The 25370-nt window shown below is 35.2% G+C and overlaps 1 protein-coding gene across 1 annotated transcript in view; it reads right to left on the reverse strand.

Annotated features, from left to right (window-relative positions):
* LOC132757784 (uncharacterized) overlaps positions 1-20971 on the reverse strand; it is a 33504-nt gene extending 12533 nt beyond the window's left edge. Inside the window, exons 1-5 of the mRNA XM_060749170.1 lie at positions 20869-20971; positions 14818-14900; positions 14155-14212; positions 7310-7642; positions 824-1156 (exon numbers count right to left, since the gene is read on the reverse strand). Coding sequence (XP_060605153.1) covers positions 824-1156; positions 7310-7642; positions 14155-14212; positions 14818-14900; positions 20869-20971 — 910 coding nt within the window. The remainder of the gene's footprint in view (positions 1-823; positions 1157-7309; positions 7643-14154; positions 14213-14817; positions 14901-20868) is intronic.
* Positions 20972-25370: the final 4399 nt, after the last annotated feature.

The raw sequence follows: 25370 nt of genomic DNA on the forward strand, positions 1-25370 counted from the left end.
CGACACGCCAGTTAGCCGGCTTTTTCTTTTGTTTTCTTATTTGAGACAGATTTCCCCTTCAAATGATATATAATTCATATGGTTTTATTAAAAACTCTCGCAACAATAACTGCATTGCATGAATTTTTTGGACAACCCTCGTATCTCTAACAACTTTGTTCAACTTATAACCATGGAGCTTAAATTGACACCACATAAGTGGATCAAGGATTTCCCTTATTTGTATTTAGTTTCAACCTAAACACTGTGATCCTTTTTTTCTAGATGCAAAATTAAACATTGACATTTTGTTGACCTAGATTTTGACCCAGTGATCTAATCAGGGCTAGATCTATGCACTTTCAACTTTAAACAGAAATTAGATACAGAACGCTGACCTTGGATTTTAATTTCGTCCCTGCTACCTACCTTTATGAAACAGAGCTAAAATATGTAATTTAACTATAGTTTCAGTTGCGAATTAAAATTTGAACTAGAGTTTCTCACAGTGACCTACTCGTTGTATTTAGAGCAACATAATTGAAAATCGAACTTTTAACTGCCACAGATATAATGTTCATATTTGAACTTTCATATAAGCCGATCTAGATTTCGCAAGAATGCCAGTATTTCAGTCATAGTTATCAATATCAACAGTTGTTTCTTTTTTGTGTCTTTATTCAGATATGCGAAGAAGGGCCATTTTGTCCTTCATGGTTATTCTTGTTTTGTTATTGTGTATTTTAGGGTAGTTTGTTTTTTGTTGTTTTTATTACTTTCTTTTTCAAACTCTACAAACGAACAAAGATACGACTTATGAATTATTTAATACCTTATGCCTTACCTCTGACTGTTACGATGTAGGAATCTCTATGAGGTCCATCTGAGCACACTAATTTTCGTCCGTTGTCTTTCTCAGTCACATTTAGTATTGTCAGATTGAAAATGCACCGTTCCAAATCAGCAGAAATGTTGTACTTTTCAGCATAAGGAGTATCTAAGCTGCATTCTTGGCGTTCACATATCGCAATTTTCTCAATATTGTTAGCATTCTTCCATACCACAAATGAGTATGAGCTCCTCTTCATAAACAGACAAGTTAATGTTAGGCTTTTGCCATACGCATCTAGATTTTGATTATTTGTTCTACTAGCTTGCTGTATAGAAATATCTGCGCCTAAAATGAAATAAAAAGAACTGATAACTTGTACATTCAAAGTCTCAATGCCTAAAGAAACATTATATATAATGAATGTCATACATTAATCAGCTGTATCAATTCAAATAGAAAGATATGCAAAAGATAATTAAAAAATAAAGTGAACGCAGAAAATAATTAACATTTGTGTTGTGTGATCTGCTGTGCCAATGCATACTTTTAGAATAACCCAAAAATTGCTACGTAGACAAATGTCCGTTTTATTACCCTGTCGAGATTTAATTCATGAACTGATGAATTTTGATGAACATTCATAAACTGTTCGTTAACTTCATGAATTGTTCTTCAAAAGTTCATTAATGGAGTTCATCAATAAGTTCATGAACCTAACAATTCATCAACATAGTGTAAAACCAGAGAGTTCATGAACTCACTGATCATCAACAAGAGTTGGCTGACCTTGGTTAAACACCCATAATGCAAAAGTCAACATGGCCGCCAGAAACAAAGCTCTACATGTGTTTTAACAAACTTTCGGTGCAAACTTACTTAAAAATGGAATAAATAACAATGACTTAGCAAAATGAAGAAAAAGTGATGTATTTACATAATGGACTATATAAAATCTTATGGAAAATTGTGTCAAAGAAATAAATTGAAGAGGAAACTGGCAAGTCGTGAATTCTAATGACAATTCAATTTGTACATATAGGGAATCAATGAACACAGTGTTTAACAAGTTTCATTACCTGTGTAATGGGCTTTTGTGTTTTGTATTTGTACTAAAACACTGTCTATTGTGCATTTTATGGCTGGTACAAATCAGCAGTCTTAGAATTAAATAAAAATTGATTGTGATGTCACATTATTATGACCCCTGGGAGAAGTTTTTGAATTGTTCGTGAACATATTCATGAACAATTTCATGAATGTGCATTTGAACAAGTTCATCAATGTGCATGAACAACAAATGAGACTTTTTTTCTTTCATATATATATTCATGAATGTTAACGAACATATATTCATGAACATGTTCATGAATATCTTGATTCATGAATTGTCCATGAACGAAAACAAGATTGCATTTGAGAAAAATGCTATGCCACCGCATCAATACAACACTAAATAGTAGTGTAGGAACAGATTTTTTTTGTTTCTATACAATTGAAGATTGTCATAATGCATATCTAATTCTTATTATCAGATTAGTGGTTAAATCTACTGTTAACTCAATAAAAGATCAGAGAAGGAATATTTCAATGCACTTGAGTCTAGTGAATTTGGTGGTGAAGGTCATATTTCACACAGCCTAAAATTTCATGACTGCATCAAAGGACAACATGTAATACACTTTGTCAAAATCTAGGTCAGCTGATATCAAAGTTCACTTTTAATTTTGACACTAGAGGCAAAATTTGAACAACTTTGGTTGAGTACCTATAAATGATATCATTTAACAAATATTAAAGCTCTAAGCCTTGTGCCTTCAGACAATAAGATTTTTTTGATTTTTTTCTATATGTATATATTGAAAATCAATGACCCCAGGGCTATTATTTGAACATTCTTGCCAGATGTTCAGTTCACAATGTTTCATGCAAAGCATCTAACCTCTAGCATTTGTCAATTGCTAGAAGAAATGTTTTTAAAGTTTTTACTATAAGTTTTTACTATGTAAATATGAGGAAAATCAATGACCCCCGGGCCGGGCCGATTTTGACCCAAGGGCTATAATTTGAACAATCTGTAAGAGGTCTATCAGACAATGCCTTATGCAAAATATCTAAGCTCTAGGCCTTTTGGGTCTTTACAAGAAGGTATTTTAAATTTTTACTATATGTACATATAGTGAAAATCCATGACCCCCGGGGCAGGGCCGATTTTGACCCCAGGGCTATAATTTGAACAATCTTGGTAGAGGTCTACCATACAATGCCTTATGCAAAATATCTAAGCTCTAGGCCTTTTGGGTTTTTACAAAAAGGTATTTTAAGTTTTTACTATATGTACATATAGTGAAAATCAATGACCCTCGGGGCGGGGCCGATTTTGACCCCAGGGCTATAATTTGAACAATCTTGGTAGAGGTCTACCATACAATGCCTTATGCAAAATATCTAAGCTCTAGGCCTTTTGGGTCTTTACAAGAAGATTTTCTAAATTTATTCTTATAATTCCTTTTGGTTGCCATGGCAACCAGATTTCTGCATGGAATTAAATTCTTTGAACAACTTTGGAAGCTCTTCACCCAAGGATCAATCCTGCCAAGTTTGGTTGAAATTGGACAAGTGGTTTTTCACAAGAAGATTTTTTAAGTTCACTATATAATCTATATAACACACACACACACAAACAAACAAACAAACACACACACACGCACACACAGGTGAATCGCTATATGCCACCGCATCGCAGATGCTGCGGTGGCATAAAAAGTCTCATTTGTTGTTCATGCACATTCATGAACTTGTCCATGAATATGTTCATGAACAGTTCATGAATTATTCATGGAATTCTCGCATAGATTTACAACAGAAAAACTCATTATGTCATACTTGTAGTACTTGTTTCATACTGTGACATAACCTGTACTCTTTAGTCAATGTTGTATTGTGCCAGGAGTCCGACACTATGAGTCTTAATTATATATAGACAGAGCTGATATGCTCGTAATGGTTTATCCTAATGCCTTGGACAATATTAATTTTATCCCAATTGAACGTTATCTAAACTATAAATACACAAATGACAAAAAATAAAATATAAAATTTGAGCATAAACATAGTATACATGTATAAGTCATTAAAGGCATCAGACCAGTTACCAAATTAACAAAAAAAAACAAACAACAACAAAAACCACACATACACACACCCATAAATACAGTCGGGCACACACAAGAGCGCGTGCGTAGCATCGCTTTACTATGTAAAACGCGGCTATTAAAGTTTTTGAAGCAGTGCAGCACTATCCAAATCATCTCAAAAGAAAACTAGAAATGTGTCCATAGGACACTGGTGCCCCCACCGCGCCACTGTTCTGTCAATCTTATGACTCTAGGTCAAATATTTTTTGAAAACTAAAAATCTTTTACTAAGTAAAGGGCAAGAACTTTACAAATACTGAATAAATCCACAAGCAAACCCCAAGGTGCATAAGCACACATGCTGACCAACATTCTTGTGAACTTTCAGGCCTACAAGTGAAATACTTTTTGAACTATGCATGAACAAGTTGAAAATTGCAAATTTATACTACTGTAAGTCAAGGGCAATAACTGTAACAAAACTGAAAAAAATCCACATGCAAATCATAGCTTCACAGTGACGTGAATCATTATTCCTGTCATTTAGTGATGTTGATCATTATTCCTGTAAAGTTCGTTGATTCTAACTCAAGCACTGAAGGAACAAATAACAACATAATGAAACTGTTTTCACTAAGTCAAGGCTAATAACTCTACAAATACTGAGTAAATCCACAAGCGAAATCCCAGGTGAAAAACTAAATATGCTGAGCAACCTTCCCGTAAGGTTTAATAACTCTAGGTCAAATCCTTTCTGAATTACATGCAACACAAGTTGACAATTGCAAAAATTTTATAAGTCAAGGGCAATAACTCTAAAAATACTAAATAAACCCAGACGAAAATACCCAGTGCACAACTACACATGCTGATCAATATTCCTGTGAAGTTCATGACTCTATGTCAAATACTTTTTGAGTTACATGTGACACAAGTTGAAAATTGCAAAATTTTACTAAGTCAAGGGCAATAACTCTAAAAATACTAAATGAATCCAGACGAAAGTACCCAGGTGCATAAGTACACATGCTGATCAACATTCCTGTAAAGTTTCAAGACTCTGGGTCAAATACTTTTTGAGTTACATGCAACACAAGTTGAAAATTGCAAAATTTTACTAAGTCAAGAGCAATTACTCTAAAAATACTAAATAAATCCAGACAAAAATACCCAGTGCACAATTACATATGCTGATCAATATTCCTGTAAAGTTTCATGACTCTATATCAAATACTTTTTGAGTTACCTGCGACACAAGTTGAAAATTGCAAAATTTTACTAAGTCAAGGGCAATAACTCTAAACTACTAAATAAATCCATACGAGAATACCCAGGTGCATAACTACACATGCTGATTAACATTCCTGTAAAGTTTCATGACTGTAGGTCAAATACTTTTTGAGTTACATGCGACACAAGTTGAAAATTGCAAAATTTTACTAAGTCAAAGGCAATAACTCTTAAAGTACTAAAAATACACAAAAATACCAAGGTGCACAACTACACATGCTGATCAACATTCCTGTAAAGTTTTATGATTCTAGGTCAAACACTTTTTGAGTTATGTGCAACACAAGATGAAAATTGCAAAATTTTATTAAGTCAAGGGCAATAACTCTGAAAATACTAAAAATATGCAGACAAAATACCGAGGTGCACAGCTACATATGCTGATCAACATTCCTGTAAAGTTTCATGACTCTAGGTCAGATACTTTTTGAGTTACTTGCGACACAAATTAGAGAACGAACGGACATTCCAACATTTTGGGTTTAGGGGCTATTTTCTTTTTTATTTTCTTTGTTTTCTTAAGGGCTACTAGCCCATAAACCCTTTGATCACGGAATGAACTTATTATTCTCTTTTGTTTTCTTTACTGTTGAACTACAGACAGTTGCACTGCAACAGTATAATGTATACAGAGATAAGAAAACATTGTTTTTCCATTTGAGGAAAATGTAAATAAAAAATGTTTTGCCACAAAGCAATAAATCTTAAAATGGCCCTTATGGTAAAGCTTGTTAATATTAATGTTTTTAAATTCTTTTGTTTTTATTGACGACTTGCAAAGTTAATCGACACTATCGTTCCGTAGTAAATCATGTGTCTTATTCAAAGTTCTAAAACACTCAGCCGAATAATTACCCTTATTTCGATCCCCCAAAAATAAATGTCAGACGTACCTATGTAATTTTGTCATAGTCGACCAATGTCTAAATTAGGGATTATATTTCTTAAGTAGCTAGTAGATTAAACAAAAAGTATCCTAATGTTTTGTTACATATCATGTTACATATATGTTTGTAATGTTTGCAGTGCTTGCTTAACAATTATATCATAAATTTGTGTAGCTGAAAATTTTTTTTGCAAACATAGAAATTAAATTATAAGCATAGTGATATTGATGTCTCTTCAAAGTAGGACATCTCCTCATTTAATTAGTATTTATTTAGATGCCCCTATTACTTGTGTTTACGTTTGACTTTATATCAACATAGATATGCAGATATATTGCGATATAGAATACATACACTTTGAAATTTAGAACAACAGGCATGGTACAAATATTTAACAAATATGAAAAAAGAGTATCATCATAAGCTATAACATGCACAAAAAGATAGTACATGTACTCCTATTTCCATTTTCTTATGACATATCCATATGTCAAGTTTGAGTTGAATGTGTTGTACCGTTGGGGAGATAATGAACGGAAACTGAAATTTCATATTATTTTCAAAGTAAAAGGGGCATAACTCTGCCAAAAATCATTGAACCATGACCAAATTCGAACTTGACCTGTATTTTCTCATGACATATCCATATGTCAAATTTGAGTTAAATGTGTGCAACCGTTCTTAAGATAATGAACGAAAACTGATGATGACGGAATGACAGAAGGACGGAAGGACGGAATGACGGAACAGGGTAACACTATATGCCCCGGCCATTACATGGCGGGGGCATAAAAAGACATACATCTGAGGAATTAGAGAGTGCAGCCTTCCACTGTCAGAAGCATAAGCACTGATTTGGAGTTTAAACCGGTTAATGATGGACCAAATCTCACTCATAGCCCCACAACGGTCCTTTTCAACAAGGCAATGTAAATGAAAGGAATCCCCGCCGAGTGAAATTTCTAACAGTTGTAATAAGTAAAAAAGGTGATATAAGAAAAACACCAAAAATTTAATGGTCATGTAGTTACATATAAAAGATAACCCAATGACCATAACATAAGTACTCAATGTCTTAAAGAAAGACAGGGCAACAAGAAAATAACCTACAAGGGCCGGACGAAATTGAGTGTTTTATGAATTCTATTTTTAACGAAACAATGTGGTAAATAAAGTAAACTGTTTACCTGTAACTTTTATGACGTGCGAATCAGAGCTAGATCCATCTGAACACACCAGTTTTCTTCTGTTGTACTGCATAGTCATATGTATAATTGTCAAATTAAAAATCCCTCCTGTCAAATCAGCTGAATAATCGTACTGCCCAATATAATCATCATTTAAACTGCATTTGTGTTGTAACAGTGAACATTCCGCAATTTTTCGTCTATCATTTGACATCCTCCATACGACAACAGTTCTGTTTGTTTTAAACTTACAAGTTACTGTAAGATTTCTGTTACATTCATATGGTTTTTCATTCATAAAACTTTTTGTTATCTGTACACCAACACCTGTGTCTGAAATTAAACAGAATATATTATGTTATGTTAAGTCATTATACTATACTATACTATACTATACTATACTAAACTATACTATGCCATGCCATACCATACCATACCATACTATACTATATCATATTTTAAATTCATATTATGAAAAGTTACCTAACATATTAAGCATATTATTAGGTTATTTATAATACAAGAGGGCCATGATGGCCCTGAGGTCGCTCACCTGTATATAGGCCCCCCAACCCCCACCACCCCCCCAACGTTGCAGAGCCAATTTAACCCAAGGGCTTTTATTTGCACAAACTTGGTAGACACCCATAAGAAGATGTTTCATGCTAAACATTTAAGCTCTAGCTCATTGGGCTTTTTAAAAGAAGATTTTTTTAAAGTTTTTAGTATACACATATAGTTAAAAACAATGACACCCCTGGGGCCGGGCCAGTTTTGACCCCAGGGCTTTTATTTGAACAAACTTTGTAGACACTTACTAGAAAATGTTTCATGCTTAATATCTAAACTCTAGCTATTTGGGTTTTTTCAAAGAAGATTTAAAGTTTTTGCTAAACACATATAAAGAAAATCAATGACCCCCGGGGCGGGGCCAATTTTGACCCCTGGGCTTGTATTTGAACAAACTTGGTAGACACCTATTAGAACATGTTTCATGCTAAATATCTTAGCCATAGCTCTTTGAGTTCTTTAAAAGAAGATTTTTTAAGTTTTTACTATATGCATATAGGGAAAATCAATGACCCCCCGGGGCGGGGCCAATTTTGACCCCAGGGCTTTTATTTGAACAAACTTGGTAGACACCCATTAGAACATGATTCATGCTAAATATCTTAGCTCTAGCTCTTTGGGTTCTTTAAAAGAAGTTTTTTAAGTTTTTACTATATGCATATAGGGAAAATCAATGACCCCCTGGGGCGGAGCCAATATTGACCCCAGGGCTTTTATTTGAACAAACTTGGTAGACACACACTAGAAGATGTTTCATGCCAAATATCTAAGCTCTAGCTCTTTGAGTTCTTTAAAAGAAGATTTTTAAGTTTTTACTATATGCATATAGGGAAAATCAATGACCCCCGGGGCGGGGCCAATTTTCACCCTAAGGCTTTTATTTGAACAAACTTGGTAGACACCCATTAGAACATGTTTCATGCTAAATATCTTAGCTCTAGCTCTTTGGGTTCTTTAAAAGAAGATTTTTTAAGTTTTTACTATATGCATATAGGGAAAATCAATGACCCCCCGGGGTGGGGCCAATTTTGACCCCAGGGCTTTTATTTGAACAAACTTGGTAGACACTCACTAGAAGATGTTTCATGCCAAATATCTAAGCTCTAGCTCTTTGAGTTCTTTAAAAGAAGATTTTTTAAGTTTTTACTATATGCATATAGGGAAAATCAATGACCCCCGGGGCGGGGCCAATTTTCACCCCAGGGCTTTTATTTGAACAAACTTGGTAGACACCCATTAGAACATGTTTCATGCTAAATATCTTAGCTCTAGCTCTTTGGGTTCTTTAAAAGAAGATTTTTTAAGTTTTTACTATATGCATATAGGGAAAATCAATGACCCCCCGGGGCGGGGCCAATTTTGACCCCAGGGCTTTTATTTGAACAAACTTGGTAGACACTCACTAGAAGATGTTTCATGCCAAATATCTAAGCTCTAGCTCTTTGAGTTCTTTAATAGAAGATTTTTTAAGTTTTTACTATATGCATATAGGGAAAATCAATGACCCCCGGGGCGGGGCCAATTTTCACCCCAGGGCTTTTATTTGAACAAACTTGGTAGACACCCATTAGAACATGTTTCATGCTAAATATCTTAGCTCTAGCTCTTTGGGTTCTTTAAAAGAAGATTTTTTAAGTTTTTACTATATGCATATAGGGAAAATCAATGCCCCCCCGGGGCGGGGCCAATTTTGACCCCAGGGCTTTTATTTGAACAAACTTGGTAGACACTCACTAGAAGATGTTTCATGCCAAATATCTAAGCTCTAGCTCTTATGGTTTTTTAAAAGAAGATATTTAAAGTTTTTTCTTTCGGTTGCCATGGCAACCAGAGTTTTGCATGGAATTAAATTCTTTGAACAATTTTTAAAGGTGACCACCAAAGGAACATTCCTGTGAAGTTTGGATGAAATTGGCTTAGTGGTTTATGAGGAGATGTCATTTAAAGTAAAAGTTTACGGACGGACGGACGGACGGACGACGGACGGACGACGGACGGACGCCGGACGGACGGACGCCGGACGAAAAGCGATCACAAAAGCTCACCCTGTCACTTTGTGACAGGTGAGCTAATAAGTCACACTTAAAAACTTTTAGTTCAATAATCTAATTATTATAAATCAAAGGCAAACATTACGTCTCCTTTTGTACAATCATGTAAAAATATGAAGTTAAACATAAATGACACATACGAGAAATGTTCAAATATAGATGCATTAAATACGTTTTATTAAGAGGATATTTTTTCGTATGAGCGAAATTAGAATATATTTTCACGAAACATGATAAAATGCCACATATTTTCATGAGCCGGGACGACTAGTGAAAATATGTGGCAAATTTTTATCATGTTTCCTGAAAATATACACCATTTTTCATGAAAAAAGAAAAAAATAACCTTTTAATTTAATTTCATTATCAAAGATCCCCCTTGATTGCTAGGCAGTTGCAATTGCACAGCGTGCAGTAATATTATTATTACTTTTTTTGCGCGCGATATTTGGCGCTAACATTGTGATGTCACGTAAACAACTCATTGTACATCTGTACAGCATTTATAACTGAATAAAAGATATTGGTGTTCGGATTTATTTTCTTAGTTACACCATTTTCTATCATTCTAGATAGACTAGTTTTCAAAACAAAATTCAACAAAAGTGGTTTTGTATTTATCAGATTTTTTAAAACAATATGGCGAAAGAAGTCACTTAAATAAATATTAGAGTTTTTGCTCCGCCCACTTTCATATTTATATTTCATATTTATTTTAGTTCATATATTACAAAATATGAAATATATTTGACTTATATAGCACCATATTTCATGGGTAAAATTAAATAATGTTCAATATTGCATAAAACACAAGTGGGTAGATATACATGTTAGCTTTACATTTATACCACATTCATTAAAATCCATTCACTTTAGGCTAGCTGTGTTTATACATGTAGCTCGCTATATATTGCCTACTCGCATACTGTTATACAAAAATGATTGGTAGAGTACACCACTGAAATATGGTCTTATATGAATATTGTTGCTTCCTTAACATTGGGTGTAAAGACATCTTTAACCCTTTACCTCATATATATGCGAAACAATGCACTTTCGACCCCCCCCCCCTTTTTTTAGGCCTCAAATAGTGAAAAAATGTCCTATCTGGGCCCCCAAACACATGTTTTCGTTTGAGAAATGTTGCTAAAAAAATTGAGCACTTTTTTGGCGCCGCATCCATCCAAAAGATACATCAGGGGGTTGCCAGAAGGGGGATGTGCCCCTTCTGTTAGGGGGGTTTGAAGGGGGGGGGCGGAGTTCCCCTCATTGCCAAGAAAATTTTGGACTTGTGAGAGGCTAAAAATGATCCCAGGTCGATCATAATGTAACGTGTAACCAACGCTGAAAAGCCTTTGACTCTATCTCAATCCCTTGAAAAGTTGCAGCACTATGAAATAAATTTTGATGGAAAAAATCGAGGCAAAATAGTGATTTTTGGCAATTTTGAGATGTCCCCTCTTTGCCATGGTAACAGGAAATTTAAGACTGAGCATGTCGTTACAAAGGCAATGATCCAGTCAACATCTGTGCCAAGTTTGATTAGTATTGAAGCATTTTTCATAGTTTCATAGCAGTTTGAACTTGTAATAGGAGGCTTTTCAGTGAAAACGGACATTTTTCACAATATGCTCATGGGGGAAAGGGTTAATGAAATCTGTTCTGTTTATGGACAAAATGTTGTTTTTTCACAAGTTATTCTTTGGTTTAATAAATTCAAATATGGGCTAGTTTCGACAGGAGATGCACTCCATGCCCGTCGGCTTAACACGGCAACGACCAAAAGTAAAATAAACAGTTAATTCAGATAAAGGATACACCACCATACAGGCACATAGCTATTCTCGTTGGTGCCTCACAAGGAGCAATTCATGCCATTCTAAAACGTGATTTGACAAGAGCCGGCGGGGGCAACACTCTACTTTTTACTTTCTCTAAAAGCAAAAAATTAATTATTCTGTTTTGTCACACAAGTTTTGTCTATATATTTAATATATATAAATATACTAATTTATATATATATAAATAGAGACACCCAATTCGAAGTCACATGGTGGTGTCACGTGGTGAAGTCTGGTGGTGGTGTCATGTTGTGGAGTCACTTGTTAGAGTCACGTTGTGGAGTCACATAGTGGAGTCCCATGGTGGAGTCACGTTGTGAAGTCACGTGGTGGAGTCACAACTGGTGGAGTCACATGGTGGTGTCACGTGGAAGTCACGTGGTAGTCACGTGGTGGTGTCACATGGTGGAGTCACGCGGTGGAGTCCAGTGGTGGAGTCACGTGGAGGAGTCATGTGATGGAGTCACATGATGGAGTCACGTGGAAATCACATGGTAGTCATGTGGTGGAGTAACATGGTGGAGTCACGTGGTGTAGTCACGTAGTGAAGTCATGTGGTGAAATCACGTGGTAGAGTCACGTGGTGGAGTCACATGGTGAAGTCACATGGTGGAGTCACGTGGAAATCACGTGGTAGTCATGTGGTTGAGTCACGTGGTTGTGTCACGTGGTGGAGTCACGTGGTGGAGTCACGTGGTGGAGTCACATGGTGGAGTCACATGGTGTATTTGTGGTGTAGTCACATGGTGGAGTCACGTTGTGAAGTCATGTGGTGGAGTCACGTAGTTGTGCCACGTGGAAGTCACGTGGTGGTGTCATGTGGTGGAGTCATGTGGTGGTGTCACATGGTGGAGTCACATGGTGGAGTCGCGTGCTGGAGTCATATGGTGGAGTCATGTGGTGGAGTCACGTGTAGGAGTCACGTGGTGTAGTCATATAGTGAAGTCATGATAAACAACCAGGTCTTGTCATTAAGTATGTTCTGTTATAATATGAAGTTGATCCAGGTGCAATAATAGCAAAGTAACAGCCAGTTACAGCCAAAACAAAGTCAAGGTCATTCATGAGTGAAGGTCAAGGTCTGTCGGGTTATTTTTAAGGGTTATCCTTGAAGATTATTATGTTCAAGTTTGAATTCAAAAATAACAAAGTTACAGCCAATAATAGCCAAAAACATGAAAATTTCAATAATTTGACCTTCAAAGTCAAGGTCATTTATGAGTGAAGGTCAAGGCCTGTCAGGTTATTTTTAAGGGATATCCTTGAAGATTATTATGTTCAAGTTTGAAGACAATCCATTCAAAAATAACAAAGTTACAGCCAATAACAGCATGAACAAGCAAAATTTGGACTTTTAACCTTGAAGGTCAAGGTCATTTATAGATGAAGGTCAAGGTTAGTGTGGTCTACTGAAAGGTCTTGTCCCAAGGGTAGTTGTGGCCAAGTATGAAAACAATACACCTAGAAATAAAAAAGTTATGATCCAGGTACAAATTTGCGGACGGCAACGGCAAGGGATACGGCAACGCAGCAGTGACTAACAATACCTCTACTTTTTTTTTCAAAAGAAAAAAGTCGAGCTAAAAATGAGAAAGATCTGTGCTAGATTAATTCCCAATTTGCTCATTTGCTGACAGATGAGCAGACAATGTATTGCGTGCAATGCGCTAAGCTGCATAATCAGTATCCATATTACAATGCAGGGTCTTTTGCAAAATGTTTTCTGGTCACGAAACATGGCGCCAAACCAAAAGATTTCGAAACAAGATTTGAGCTACAAACTCTAGAAACAAACTAAGCATTGTAAAATAAAGAAAATCATATATTCTATTATCTTTACAACTCAGAGTCCCGTCATTTGGGTTGTTTTAATCCTTTTGGTGACTTTGCTAATGCCAAAATTTACAGGACAGAGGTTCTTCGAAAACCGAACAAATACTTTCAAAAAAAAATGCCTGCAACAGGTTTGGCATTTGTCAGATTGCTATACGACAATGTTTCATCGCACAAGAGCCTGAGTTTATAGTGCAAGACATTTGGAAAAAAGTTGTTGTGCTCCCCCTTTCTCCATATTTACTTAATACTTCCATTGTGACTTCTTATTGTTTCCAAAGCTAAAAAAATACTTTCAGGCAAACATTTATTCACCTCAAGGCTCTGCTATATAACAGTTTTCATTGTATACCTAGAAAGGCTTTGAAAATGCCTTCAATTGGATCTTTGCATGTCTGTTGAAGGTGAAATTCCTTTTAAGGAACAAAATAACAAATTCAGTGAAACCTATAAAGAATCATGTTTTACATGATTAGGTGCATTCATATTTGACCACTCCTCATATTCTGAGTAATATGATAATATAACTTGAAAACAATGAATATTATACCTGTGGACATGGTTACACTTGTTGCTGCCAGTATCAACAAAGAGATGAGAAGATTATTCTGAAAAAAGTAAAACAAGTACATAAATTACGAGTAAAAAATCATTTCAAAACTAGATCCTCATAGACTGTGAATTTTCTGTCGTTATATAAGCCGTGCCCCGATTATATAAGTTGTTTAAACAAAAATAAAATTGTAGTATATAGTTTCAAGTGTATTGAAACAGCATATTTGCAATAGTGATTTAAATTTTTTTTTTTTAATGCGTTTATTTAAGGTCGCCGCCGGAAAGCCCATATGGGCGACCGTACACTCAAATCGGGCCATCTTTGAGCATCCCTCCGAGATTTTTTTGTTGACTTTTTTCCAGCTTTATCGGTGGAGGAAAACCCTAGGTGCCCCTCTGGGCATTATTTCAGGCACAAGTAGGCACCTGGGTAGAACCACAGACCTTCCATAAGCCAGCTGGATCATGCTTCCTCACATGAAAGATTTCGACCCGAGTGAGGAATCTACAGCGATGAGGGACCTGTGATCTCAAGTCAAACAAATGGAGCTCAATATGTAATGATTTGACAGTAATGGTATATAGATTCTGAATTTATCAAAGAACTTAGAAGTCAACATGAACCCTTAAGCGGTGATGAAAGTAAAAGTATACTTACGTTTATTGTTAGGTCTAACAAACTTTCAAACTGGGAAACTACAGACTTAACATTTGATAACATCTCTACTTGTTCTTTAAATTCTGAAATAGAAAAATAAAAGTGTTTGCTATTATTGATTGTAAACAAGATCGTTGTTGTATTTTATTTTAATTTAATTTGACCATTCAGCTGACCTTTTATTGGATACTTGGCTAGAATTATTAAGGAGCAACTTAATATCAAATATCTGACTTGTATATGATGATTTATAATACAGCTCATTTGTAAAGGCGCTATACATTGGATGATTATGACGTTCATATGAATTATATTCACTGTTTCTGTCAAATAATAAAGTAATACAATGTCATGTTTCTCAAATAAAGTGAGTTTGCTATATTGCATGTATACATTCTTTATAAAGATTATTAACAGGTTATTATATCACTAATTGTCAACGATGGTTTAATGCAACGTAAAGCTCGCCTAGCAGCTCGATTTAGAAATTGAACCAACCGCCATATATCCTGACAAAAATCGTTATAACTAATACTGCACTGAAACAAGAGGGCCATGATGGCCCTGAGGTCGCTCACCTGTATATAGGTCCCTGGAGCGGGGCTAGTTTAAACCCCAGGGCTTTTATTTGAACAAACTTGGAAGACACCCATTAGAAGATGTTTCATGATGTTAAGTTTTTACTACACACATATAATGAAAAACAATAACCTTCCCACCCCCCACCCCCTGGCAGGGCCAATTTTAATCCAAAGGCTTTTATTTGAACAAACTTGGTAGACACCCATAAGATGTTTCATGCTGAACATCTAAGCCCTAGCTCATTGGGTTTTTTAAAAGAACATTTTTTTAAGTTTTTACTATACACATATAGTTAAATACAATGACACCCTGGGGCGGGACCAATTTTGACCCCAGGGCTTTTATTTGAACAATCTTGGTAGACACTCATTAGAAGATGTTTCATGCTTAATATCTTAGCTCTAGCTCTTTGGGTTCTTTAAAAGAAGATTTTTTTAAGTTTTTACTATATGCATATAGGGAAAATCAATGACCCCCTGGGGCGGGGCTAATTTTGACCCCAGGGCTTTTATTTGAACAAACTTGGTAGACACCCATTAGAAGATGTTTCATGCTAAATATCTTAGCTCTAGCTCTTTGGGTTCTTTAAAAGAAATTTTTTTAAGTTTTTACTATATGCATATAGGGAAAATCAATGACCCCCTGGGGTGGGGCCAATTTTGACCCCAGGGCTTTTATTTGAACAAACTTGGTAGACACCCATTAGAAGATGTTTCATGCTAAATATCTTAGCTCTAGCTCTTTGGGTTCTTTAAAAGAAATTTTTTTAAGTTTTTACTATATGCATATAGGGAAAATCAATGACCCCCTGGGGCGGGGCTAATTTTGACCCCAGGGCTTTTATTTGAACAAACTTAGTAGACACCCATTAGAAGATGTTTCATGCTAAATATCTTAGCTCTAGCTGTTTGGGTTCTTTAAAAGAATTTTTTTTTAAGTTTTTACTATATGCATATAGGGAAAATCAATGACCCCCCAGGGGAGGGGCCAATTTTGACCCCAGGGCTTTTATTTGAACAATCTTGGTAGACACTCATTAGAAGATGTTTCATGCAAAATATCTAAGCTCTAGCTCTTTGGGTTTTTTAGAAGAAGATTTTTTAAGTTTTTACTATATGCATATAGGGAAAATCAATGACCCCCTGGGGCGGGGCCAATTTTGACCCCAGGGCTTTTATTTGAACAATCTTGGTAGACACTATTTAGAAGATGTTTTATGCTTAATATCTTAGCTCTAGCTCTTTGGGTACTTTAAAAGAACATTTTTTTAAGTTTTTACTATATGCATATAGGGAAAATCAATGACCCCCTGGGGCGGGGCCAATTTTGACCCCAGGGATTTTATTTGAACAATCTTGGTAGACACTCACTAGAAGATGTTTCATGCCAAATATCTTAGCTCTAGCTCTTTGGGTTTTCTAGAAGAAGATGTTTAAAGTTTTTTATTTTGGTTGCCATGGCAACCAGAGTTCTGCATGGAATGGAATTCTTTGAACAACTTTGTTAAGACTTCACACAAGGAACATCCCTGTGAAGTTTCATTATGATCTGCCTTATGGTTTCAGAGGAGATGTCGTTTGAAAAGTGTGAACGGACAACGTACGACGGACGACAGACGACGTACGACGGACGAAGAGTGATCCTAATAGCTCACCCTGAGCATATGCTCAGGTGAGCTAATTAAAAAAGATAAAGCAGTCGAATCAAAACTGGCCTTATGAAAACATGAACACTATTTTGAATACCACGGTATCGTGTTCTTCATATACTTGTAGATATCGTTTTAGTTTACTAATTAATAGTACTATTACTAATAATTAAGTTAACTGTATACAATATGTTCAGTATTTAGTTTCAGGTTTAAACTGTTGACCTATATTAACTACAAGGGTGGTTCAATTTGTAATGCAGTATGATGAGCAAAATGTATTACAAAGAGCAAATATTTTATAATTTTCTATTTCAGCCCTTCAGATGTTTATTCAAATCTACATTTGTAGCAATGACCTTCAAGTTTGTTTCAAGTTTTTGCTTTTACAATATATTTTGATAAATAAACCTCTCTGTACATGGATTCAACCTGGGTAAAAATGCGTCTTATTTTGACATCAAAAAAAATTTAACAGTACTTACATTTTCATTCAACATAAATAATCATTAGTATCAACATAAAAATATCTTTAAAAAAATAGATAACAGGCAGATTCTATGAATGTGCCTGACTACTGTGTAATAGAACGACTTGTTTACAGAATAAGTTGGAGTCTCTTATTGGAGTTGCTCTCTTTTTTTATCCCAATAGAAAACTTTAAATATTTGTAAAATAAACAAAAACGTGTTTATTAAACACAAATGCGCCCGGCTCAGATTCTTGTCAGTAGCAATATTTCAAAAATGTTTACCCATTCACTCAGTTATGGACAGAAAAATTGCCAAAAAATTGTAAACACAAGTTATATAGCTTGACAAAGTCACCGACATGGCATTTTGTAATTGTGAAAAATATAAGTTGCTAAGTCATTGCTCTGACTTAATGTGAAGTTGAAAAATATTCAACTTCATGCATTAAAGTTATCTTCCTACCAAATATGAAATACATCTGTCATTAAATAAAGGCTGTATGGGCAAAAGTGTAAAAATATATTTTGAGCACTGGTGACCTTGACCAAACTGACCCCTAACTCTATCCAAAAGAAGAATACCATGTCAGTTATCTTCCTACCAAATATGAAATACATCTGTCATTAAATAAAGGCTGTATGGGCAAAAGTGTAAAAATTTATTTTTAGCACTGGTGACCTTGACTAAACTGACCCCTTACTCCATCCAAAGGAAGAATACCATGCAAGTTATCTTCCTACCAAATATGAAATACATCTGTCAATAAATAAAAGCTGTATGGGCAAAAGTGTAAAAATCTATTTTTAGCACAAGTGACCTTGACCCACTGATCCCTACCCCAATCAAAAGGATGAATACCATGCAAGTTATCTTCCTACCAAATATAAAATATATCTGTCAATTAATAAAGGCTGTATGAGCAAATGTGTAAAAAGCTATTTTTAGCTCTGGTGACCTTGACCCAACTGACCACTAACTCCATCAAAGTTTATGTTTCTATCAATGATAAATAACATTTGTCTATAGAATTAGGTCAATACACCTGTAAAAATTTAAAAATCTATTTTTAACATTGGTATTTAAAAATCTATTTTTAACATTGGTGACCTTGACATTGGTAATATTGACCTTGACCCAAAGGACTACACCCAAAGAAGGAGGATCTCCTTTGGCATGTTTGTATTAAACTAAAACATCAACTAAAAAATAAAGGCTTTATGAGCAAAAATGTTTATATTTATTTTTTAAACCAGTGACTTTGACCTTGACTCTAGAGACCGCTTACCGGTACTCCACAAAAAATTAGAGGACCATCAAAGGTATCCACCTACTAAGTATGAAAGATATCATTAAAGAAATTAAGCAATTGGGAGAAATTTAAGATAAATCCAACTTGCCGAAATAGGTAAACCAGACAAGGCCCTTAATTTTCAAAGTGAAAAAAGGGAAATAACTGGGAAATATGGATGACACAGTTATATAACTTGGCAATATCATGTACTTTGTATTGATAAGTAAGTGTGGAAATTATAAAGCCATTAGTATAGATAGAACTTCAGATATTTCCAACTTGCTGTTTTAGGTTAACCATTATTCATTTTCTAAGTGCTGAAAAGGGCAATAACTTGGTAAATATGAAAGCCAGAGTTAAATAACTTGTCCAGATCATGTACTTTATATTGATTAGTAAGTGTGTAACTTAGAAGCCATTGGTACAGGTAGAACTTATGAAAAATCCTACTTGCCGTTCTAGGTTAACCTCGTATGGACAGACAGACGTCCGGCCGAAATGGAATAAAGGGCCATTTCTTTTGTTATTTTCTATTGTTTAATAGAGGGCCAATGGCCCTCTACTCTATTGTTACAGAATGAACTCTATTGTCATCTTTTGTTCTGTTTACGGTTAGATGGCCCCTTATCCCTATTCGGTAGTGCGGACAGACAGACAGACGGACAGACTGATGGACGGACGGTTCAATTACTATATGCCCGGGGGCATAAAAAAACAAACAAACAAACATGGTCCAAAGTAATCTTGAGTGATCTAATTTAATAAAATATTAATTAAAACAAGCGTCATCAAAGTGCGCTTTTTTTCCCCATACTAGAATTGGAGAAGCGAATAGTTTAATGAAAGAAAGTCATGCAGATCCTTTCATCCACAGTGGTCAAATTTGTTTTACAACCAGAACAGAACAGGGAAATAATTATTTCACGTGGAGAAAGACATAGTTACAGAAATGAATGACCACTTGCTTTGTATTTGAATAGTTTTTAAGTTAAATCAATTCTAACGCAACGCATCATAAGTTGATTATAGTCCATTATGTGATAAAAGTTATAAATTCAAATCTTGGATACATGAAATGAAAGAGAAATCTATAAAGAATAATTTACTAGTTGTTTTTGTAAATAAAACACATGTATACAACATGACTTACAATCGAGCATCCGGGGGGGGAAAAGACAGATAGTATATAAATAACATATGGTTTGTGGGTAACATGTAGTAAAAATATCATCCCAAGGAAAATACTGTTACCTGTTTTTAGAGTATTTTTACTGGGGATGGTATTTTTACTGTTACTCACAAACGCATGTGTTATTTCTTTTATTACCCCGAACAAATACTATGATGATCCGAAATTGTCAACTAAATTTAACTTTAACAAAAATAAACCAAGAGTAACAATAACTGTCCTTAGTTACCTGATAGGTGTTCGGTGCGTTGATTGGTCACTACCCCCGCCGCCCCCCACCCACTCTACAACCTCTCAAAACCATGTAAACTGCAGTATTTTTTATTTGAAACATGTTTTTATATTTGGTATATGTTTTAATTTAATTACCTTCATTTCCCACCAAAATAAAAAATTGATATATACATGTATATATTAAGTATCGGAAAAACGGTTTGTTATAGTTCTATATGATGTTTTCATTGAACAGTTATTACAAATAATAATATAATTTTATCATATTTATATGCGCAATACAAAAAAGTATTCATTCATTTCGAATAAACTGCCGTTTAGTCAGGTAATTTTGTCAAAAAACCCAGCGGTCAGGTCTTTGTCGAGTTACACGTGCGGTGACTTTGAGATTACACATCTTCTGATAACTTGAAATGATTGTAATGACAGCTTTATTTCCTTTAAGAGTGATTAATTAATTCCCTATCATTTGGTACCAAGATATTGAAAATTGGTGAAAAAATATTGGAGTTATGGAGTTTATATTAAGATGAAAGCTGAAAAATGAGCGGCGAGTTGCATACCTTTACTAAATATATATATATACATGTATATCAATTTTTTACTTTTTGTGGGAAATGAAGGTAACCAATACCATACGGTACTACATTCCTCCCCGTCCTATCTGTGGCTCCAAGAAGTGAACCAAGCACTGATGCCTCTCTAGTCCAAGAGCAGACTAAAGCTTTCCGGTTCATACCGGCACTGGGCACAAAGATCCTTGCTGGCCGCAGGGAATATCCTCTAAAATCTGTGCCAGCAACGGAACATCTACATTATCAGGAATTGCCCTGATATCAGATGTTCGGTCTCTTATGCAACCTTCACCTACCTTCTCTTCCTCTCCACTGAAGATTTGGCCTTCAGAGAGAGAATGTTGACAATGCTCAACGACCTCACTGGCAAGGACCGGCTGGCCATCAGCATCTGATTGGTTTTCATAAAAATCAATCCTGTAGATGACAGAAAACCTGGTTACCCTGATGGCCACCTAAACTGGCATCGGAAGACTCCACTGGTTTGGTTACCAACGGTACCACCTCATCTACATCTGTGAAGAACTTGACCCAATTCTTATGGGCCTAAATTTTTACAATCTTCACATCCATCACAAGGCAATTGATCCAGCGGCGCTCCAGCAATTCTACCTCGACATCATCCATCAAATGCTAACAGCACAATGTTAATGTTCATTAACTATAAAAAATATGTTGAAATGTCCACACAGGTTTTACTGTATCACAAATCCAGTTGTATATATCAATTAAAGCACACTATAATTAATATATGTGTAAAAGTTCACATAATATCACAAACAGCCTGTTAAATATATCTAAAAAATACCCTTATAGATTCATTATGTTTCCTGTAAATTAAATCAAAGTCAATGTCACCTCACTATTTCGAGGGGTGAAAGCGAAAAGGTTCTAACTCACTTTTTTTACAAAATTCACTTTTTTACATATTTGTAACATAAACACCCATATACATCTTATGTCAAAATATATAAGCTTTAGTTTATTTATAAAAGGTTGAAATGAAAAATTGTCCAAAGGTTCTAAGTGAAATTAACTTTTTTTTTAAAAAGCGAAAGGGTTCTAACTGCAAATGGCAGTTAGAACCTTTTCGCTTTCATCGAGTATAAAATGTACAAGATTAAATAAAAACAACTCAAACTGCATTAAAATAAGTGAAATCATAGCAAGTTTGAAAGCTAAACCTTTTATTGGTATATTATTAAATAATATCACATAAGAAATTCATTAGTTTCAGAGTAGATGTCTTGATTTTGGAAGAAAACTTAAGTACTTAGAACTGTTTCGCAGTTAACTCCACTCATGAAATTATCGATTTTTTAAAAGGGAAACAGTTCTAAGTGTACATGGCCAGTAATGATCATGCACCATCTTAAAGGGTTTTAAGTGCCTGTGAGAAATTGTGTGATGATATTAATGGTAGGGCTATAGATGAAAGTAAGAAATCTGATAATGTTACTGAAAATGATGCTTTAGCTGGTTGTAATTAATCTAGGGACATAATTGAAGAAAATTTTAGCTTTAAGCTGTGGTCTCACATCCTGGCAGAGCCCTGGTAGACGTCCGGGGATGATCCAGGAACAACCGGGATACATTCATAACTCTGCCTGCATTTACGTCCGGGATGATCTGGAACATTCGGCATTCGACCCCGGATAGAATAAAATATTTAATATCACCGGGGTAATCCGGGAAGGTATAGCTTTACCGGCTTCATCCTTAGCCCTGCCGGGAACGACAGGGTTACGCCAGGGAAGCACTGTAGCTCTGCTGACACAAACTAGGGATGATCTTGGGTATGATATAGCCGGTAGAGCTACAGAAGAGCCCCGGTGAATGCCAGCAGAGGCCCGGGGAATGCCAGCAGAGCCCCCGGTGAATGCCGGCAGAGCCCCTGTGAAAGCCTGCAGAGCCCCGCAGGATGACGATGGAGCTACTGTTGATCCCTGTAGTGTCCCGGCAAAGCCCAGTTCATTTCAAAAGAATTACGGCAATTTGCAATGATTGCACTTGTTTGCAATAAAACCCTTCCCATTTCCCTTCTGTCCAGTCTTGCATAAGGATTATTCAGAAAATCATCATGAATTACTTATTAAATAGGAGAAAATATCATTTAGAATTATATTAATGAAAATTATGAATCAACATCATCATTTTTGCATGTTTTCAATCCACTGGGTTCTTATAACCGTGGCTCTGCCAAATCGTCCTGGGTTCTGCCTGGATCAACTGGGGCTCTGCCTTGTTCAACTGGGGCTCTGCAGGCGTCATCCAGGAATGACCAGGTAAGCATCGGCATGAACCAGAGCTTCACCTGGGCTCTGCCTGGATGGTCCGGGGGCATCATGGGTGTTAGTTGGGAATTACCGTAGTGCTGCCGGGGTAAGTGTGACCGCAACATAAAATTTCACCCCGGATCATCCCAGTTACTTACCTGGGTGGTCCTGGGCTCTGCCAGGAGTAAATGAGACCACAACTTTAGATGACAATACAATATCAGGTGATGTTCTTGAAAGTGAGACTACAGGTGATAGTGAGATATTTAGAATGGTTAAAAGCGATTTTTTGATGATAATCAGAAATCTGGGTATGATAAGGTAGGAAAGGTTTTAGACAAAATTACAAGATATTGTGACTTTGATATATTGGGCATTGCAAATGAACTTGGAGCTATGTGTGAGTCCAAGAAACTGAGTTGTGTAAATATAGCTGGTGCTATGTGTGACACTGAAATATTAAGTAACGTGAATGAAAGTGGAGCTATGTGTGCCTCTGAGATATTGAAAAATGTTAATGTAGGTGGAGCTATGTGTGCCTCTGAGATATATACAATGAAAAAGAAAGTATAGTTATGGGTCACACTTATGCTAATGAAGGTGGCCTTCAGGACTTGGCCTTGAGACATATCATCTCTTCTATGTATTGTTGCTACATTGGGTTGTGTCTAAAGTGTGTTACCCATATAATAAAAAAAAATGTGCAAGTTATATGTAATGCACAATTTGTAAAATATATTTTCAGTTCAAATATATTCTGGGACTGTTTGTGAAACTGTTTATTGCAAAGATATTCTTGCACTTTGAATGAAGTTTCAGACAAGTCCAAAAAGTTTTTCAGAGAATATTGTTATTATATGATTTAAAAATAGCTGTAATCTCATTGGTTCAAACAGTGGTAATCAGAACAAAATTATAAAATCATATTCACTGGCTGAATCAGATTTTCCCTATCTAAATTAGAATCAGACTCATATCCTAAATAACCCTACAGCATGGGGATGCCAGATAAGTTGCGTCATTTGAGCGCATTTTATTTATGAACAGCATTAAAGTGTCATTTTGGCGCATTTTAAAATGGAACTAAGGATGACCTCATTTAATGCCGCTTATAATATTTAAGTTGTTTAAAAATAAACAGCATAAACTATTGTTAGAAAATAGTTGTGGATGAAATGACATTAATTTCCATGAATAAATATCTTATTGAAGGTAACCATTTTAAATATGTAAGAATATGAATGTAACTGTCTTATTTTGAATATTAAAGAATATGATAGGAAATGCAAGAAAACAAGAGCTGTCACAGAAGACAGCGAAGCTCGACTCATCAAATACTGGATGCAGTAAGGAAACCGAAACTATGAAAGAAAAATCAATAATGATAAAAATATATTTTTGTATCAGTATCAAGAAAGCAGTCAAATGTTCTATATTTTGCACAACATAATGATCTTGTCAATAAAATTAATGTTACTTTAATGGAAAGACAGCAATTTGAAATCTGAAGTCAATCCCTTCAAAAACAAAAATGATAAAAGCAAAGAGAATTTAAAGTAAATTATAAGTTCAAAGTGGAAACATTTATACTCTTGAAAAAAGAAACTAGAGTTATGAACCTTGTCATGCATGATGTGACTAATGACAAATAACAATTATTTATCTTAAGTCTAGAGCAGATACCATTTATAACAACAAAGATAATACAAAAAAAATTAATTTACAAATGAATTTCAAAAATTAAATGTGGATAATTCTGGGAATACAAGGGCTTGCATTTTATAACTCTTATCCATATGACAAGAAGTCATAGTAAAACTAGAAATGTGTCATCATGCCACGGATGCCCCCGCATGCAGCCAAAATTTCAGATGTTATAATATTTAGTTCCAAATTTGTTTGCACAAATTATTTTTTTCATTTTAAGTTCAAAGCCCTTAAAACTTTTTAATGTTAACACAAACCATTTCCATACGTTCAAAGCCCTTAAAACTTTTTAATGTCAACACAAACCTGGCCATTTCCATACAATGTTCAAGGCACTGAAATTATTCAGTCTTAACCTTTTGAAAATAGCATATTTCATATTTGTAGCCAAAATAATGGCTACATACATTTCCACGAAAGTATGAGTGCTAAAACTGAAAGTTCAAAATTTTTCCAACATTCAAGAAAGATAAGTTTGTCCAAAATCATTGAACCACGACCAAATTCAAACTTAAACTGCTTATTCCTAAGATGTATCTATATTATTTTCAAAGTGAAAGGGACATAACTCTGCCAAA

This window comes from Ruditapes philippinarum, unplaced genomic scaffold (assembly GCF_026571515.1).
Source record: "Ruditapes philippinarum isolate M1 unplaced genomic scaffold, ASM2657151v2 ctg6_1_1_1_1, whole genome shotgun sequence".
NCBI lineage: Eukaryota > Metazoa > Mollusca > Bivalvia > Venerida > Veneridae > Ruditapes > Ruditapes philippinarum.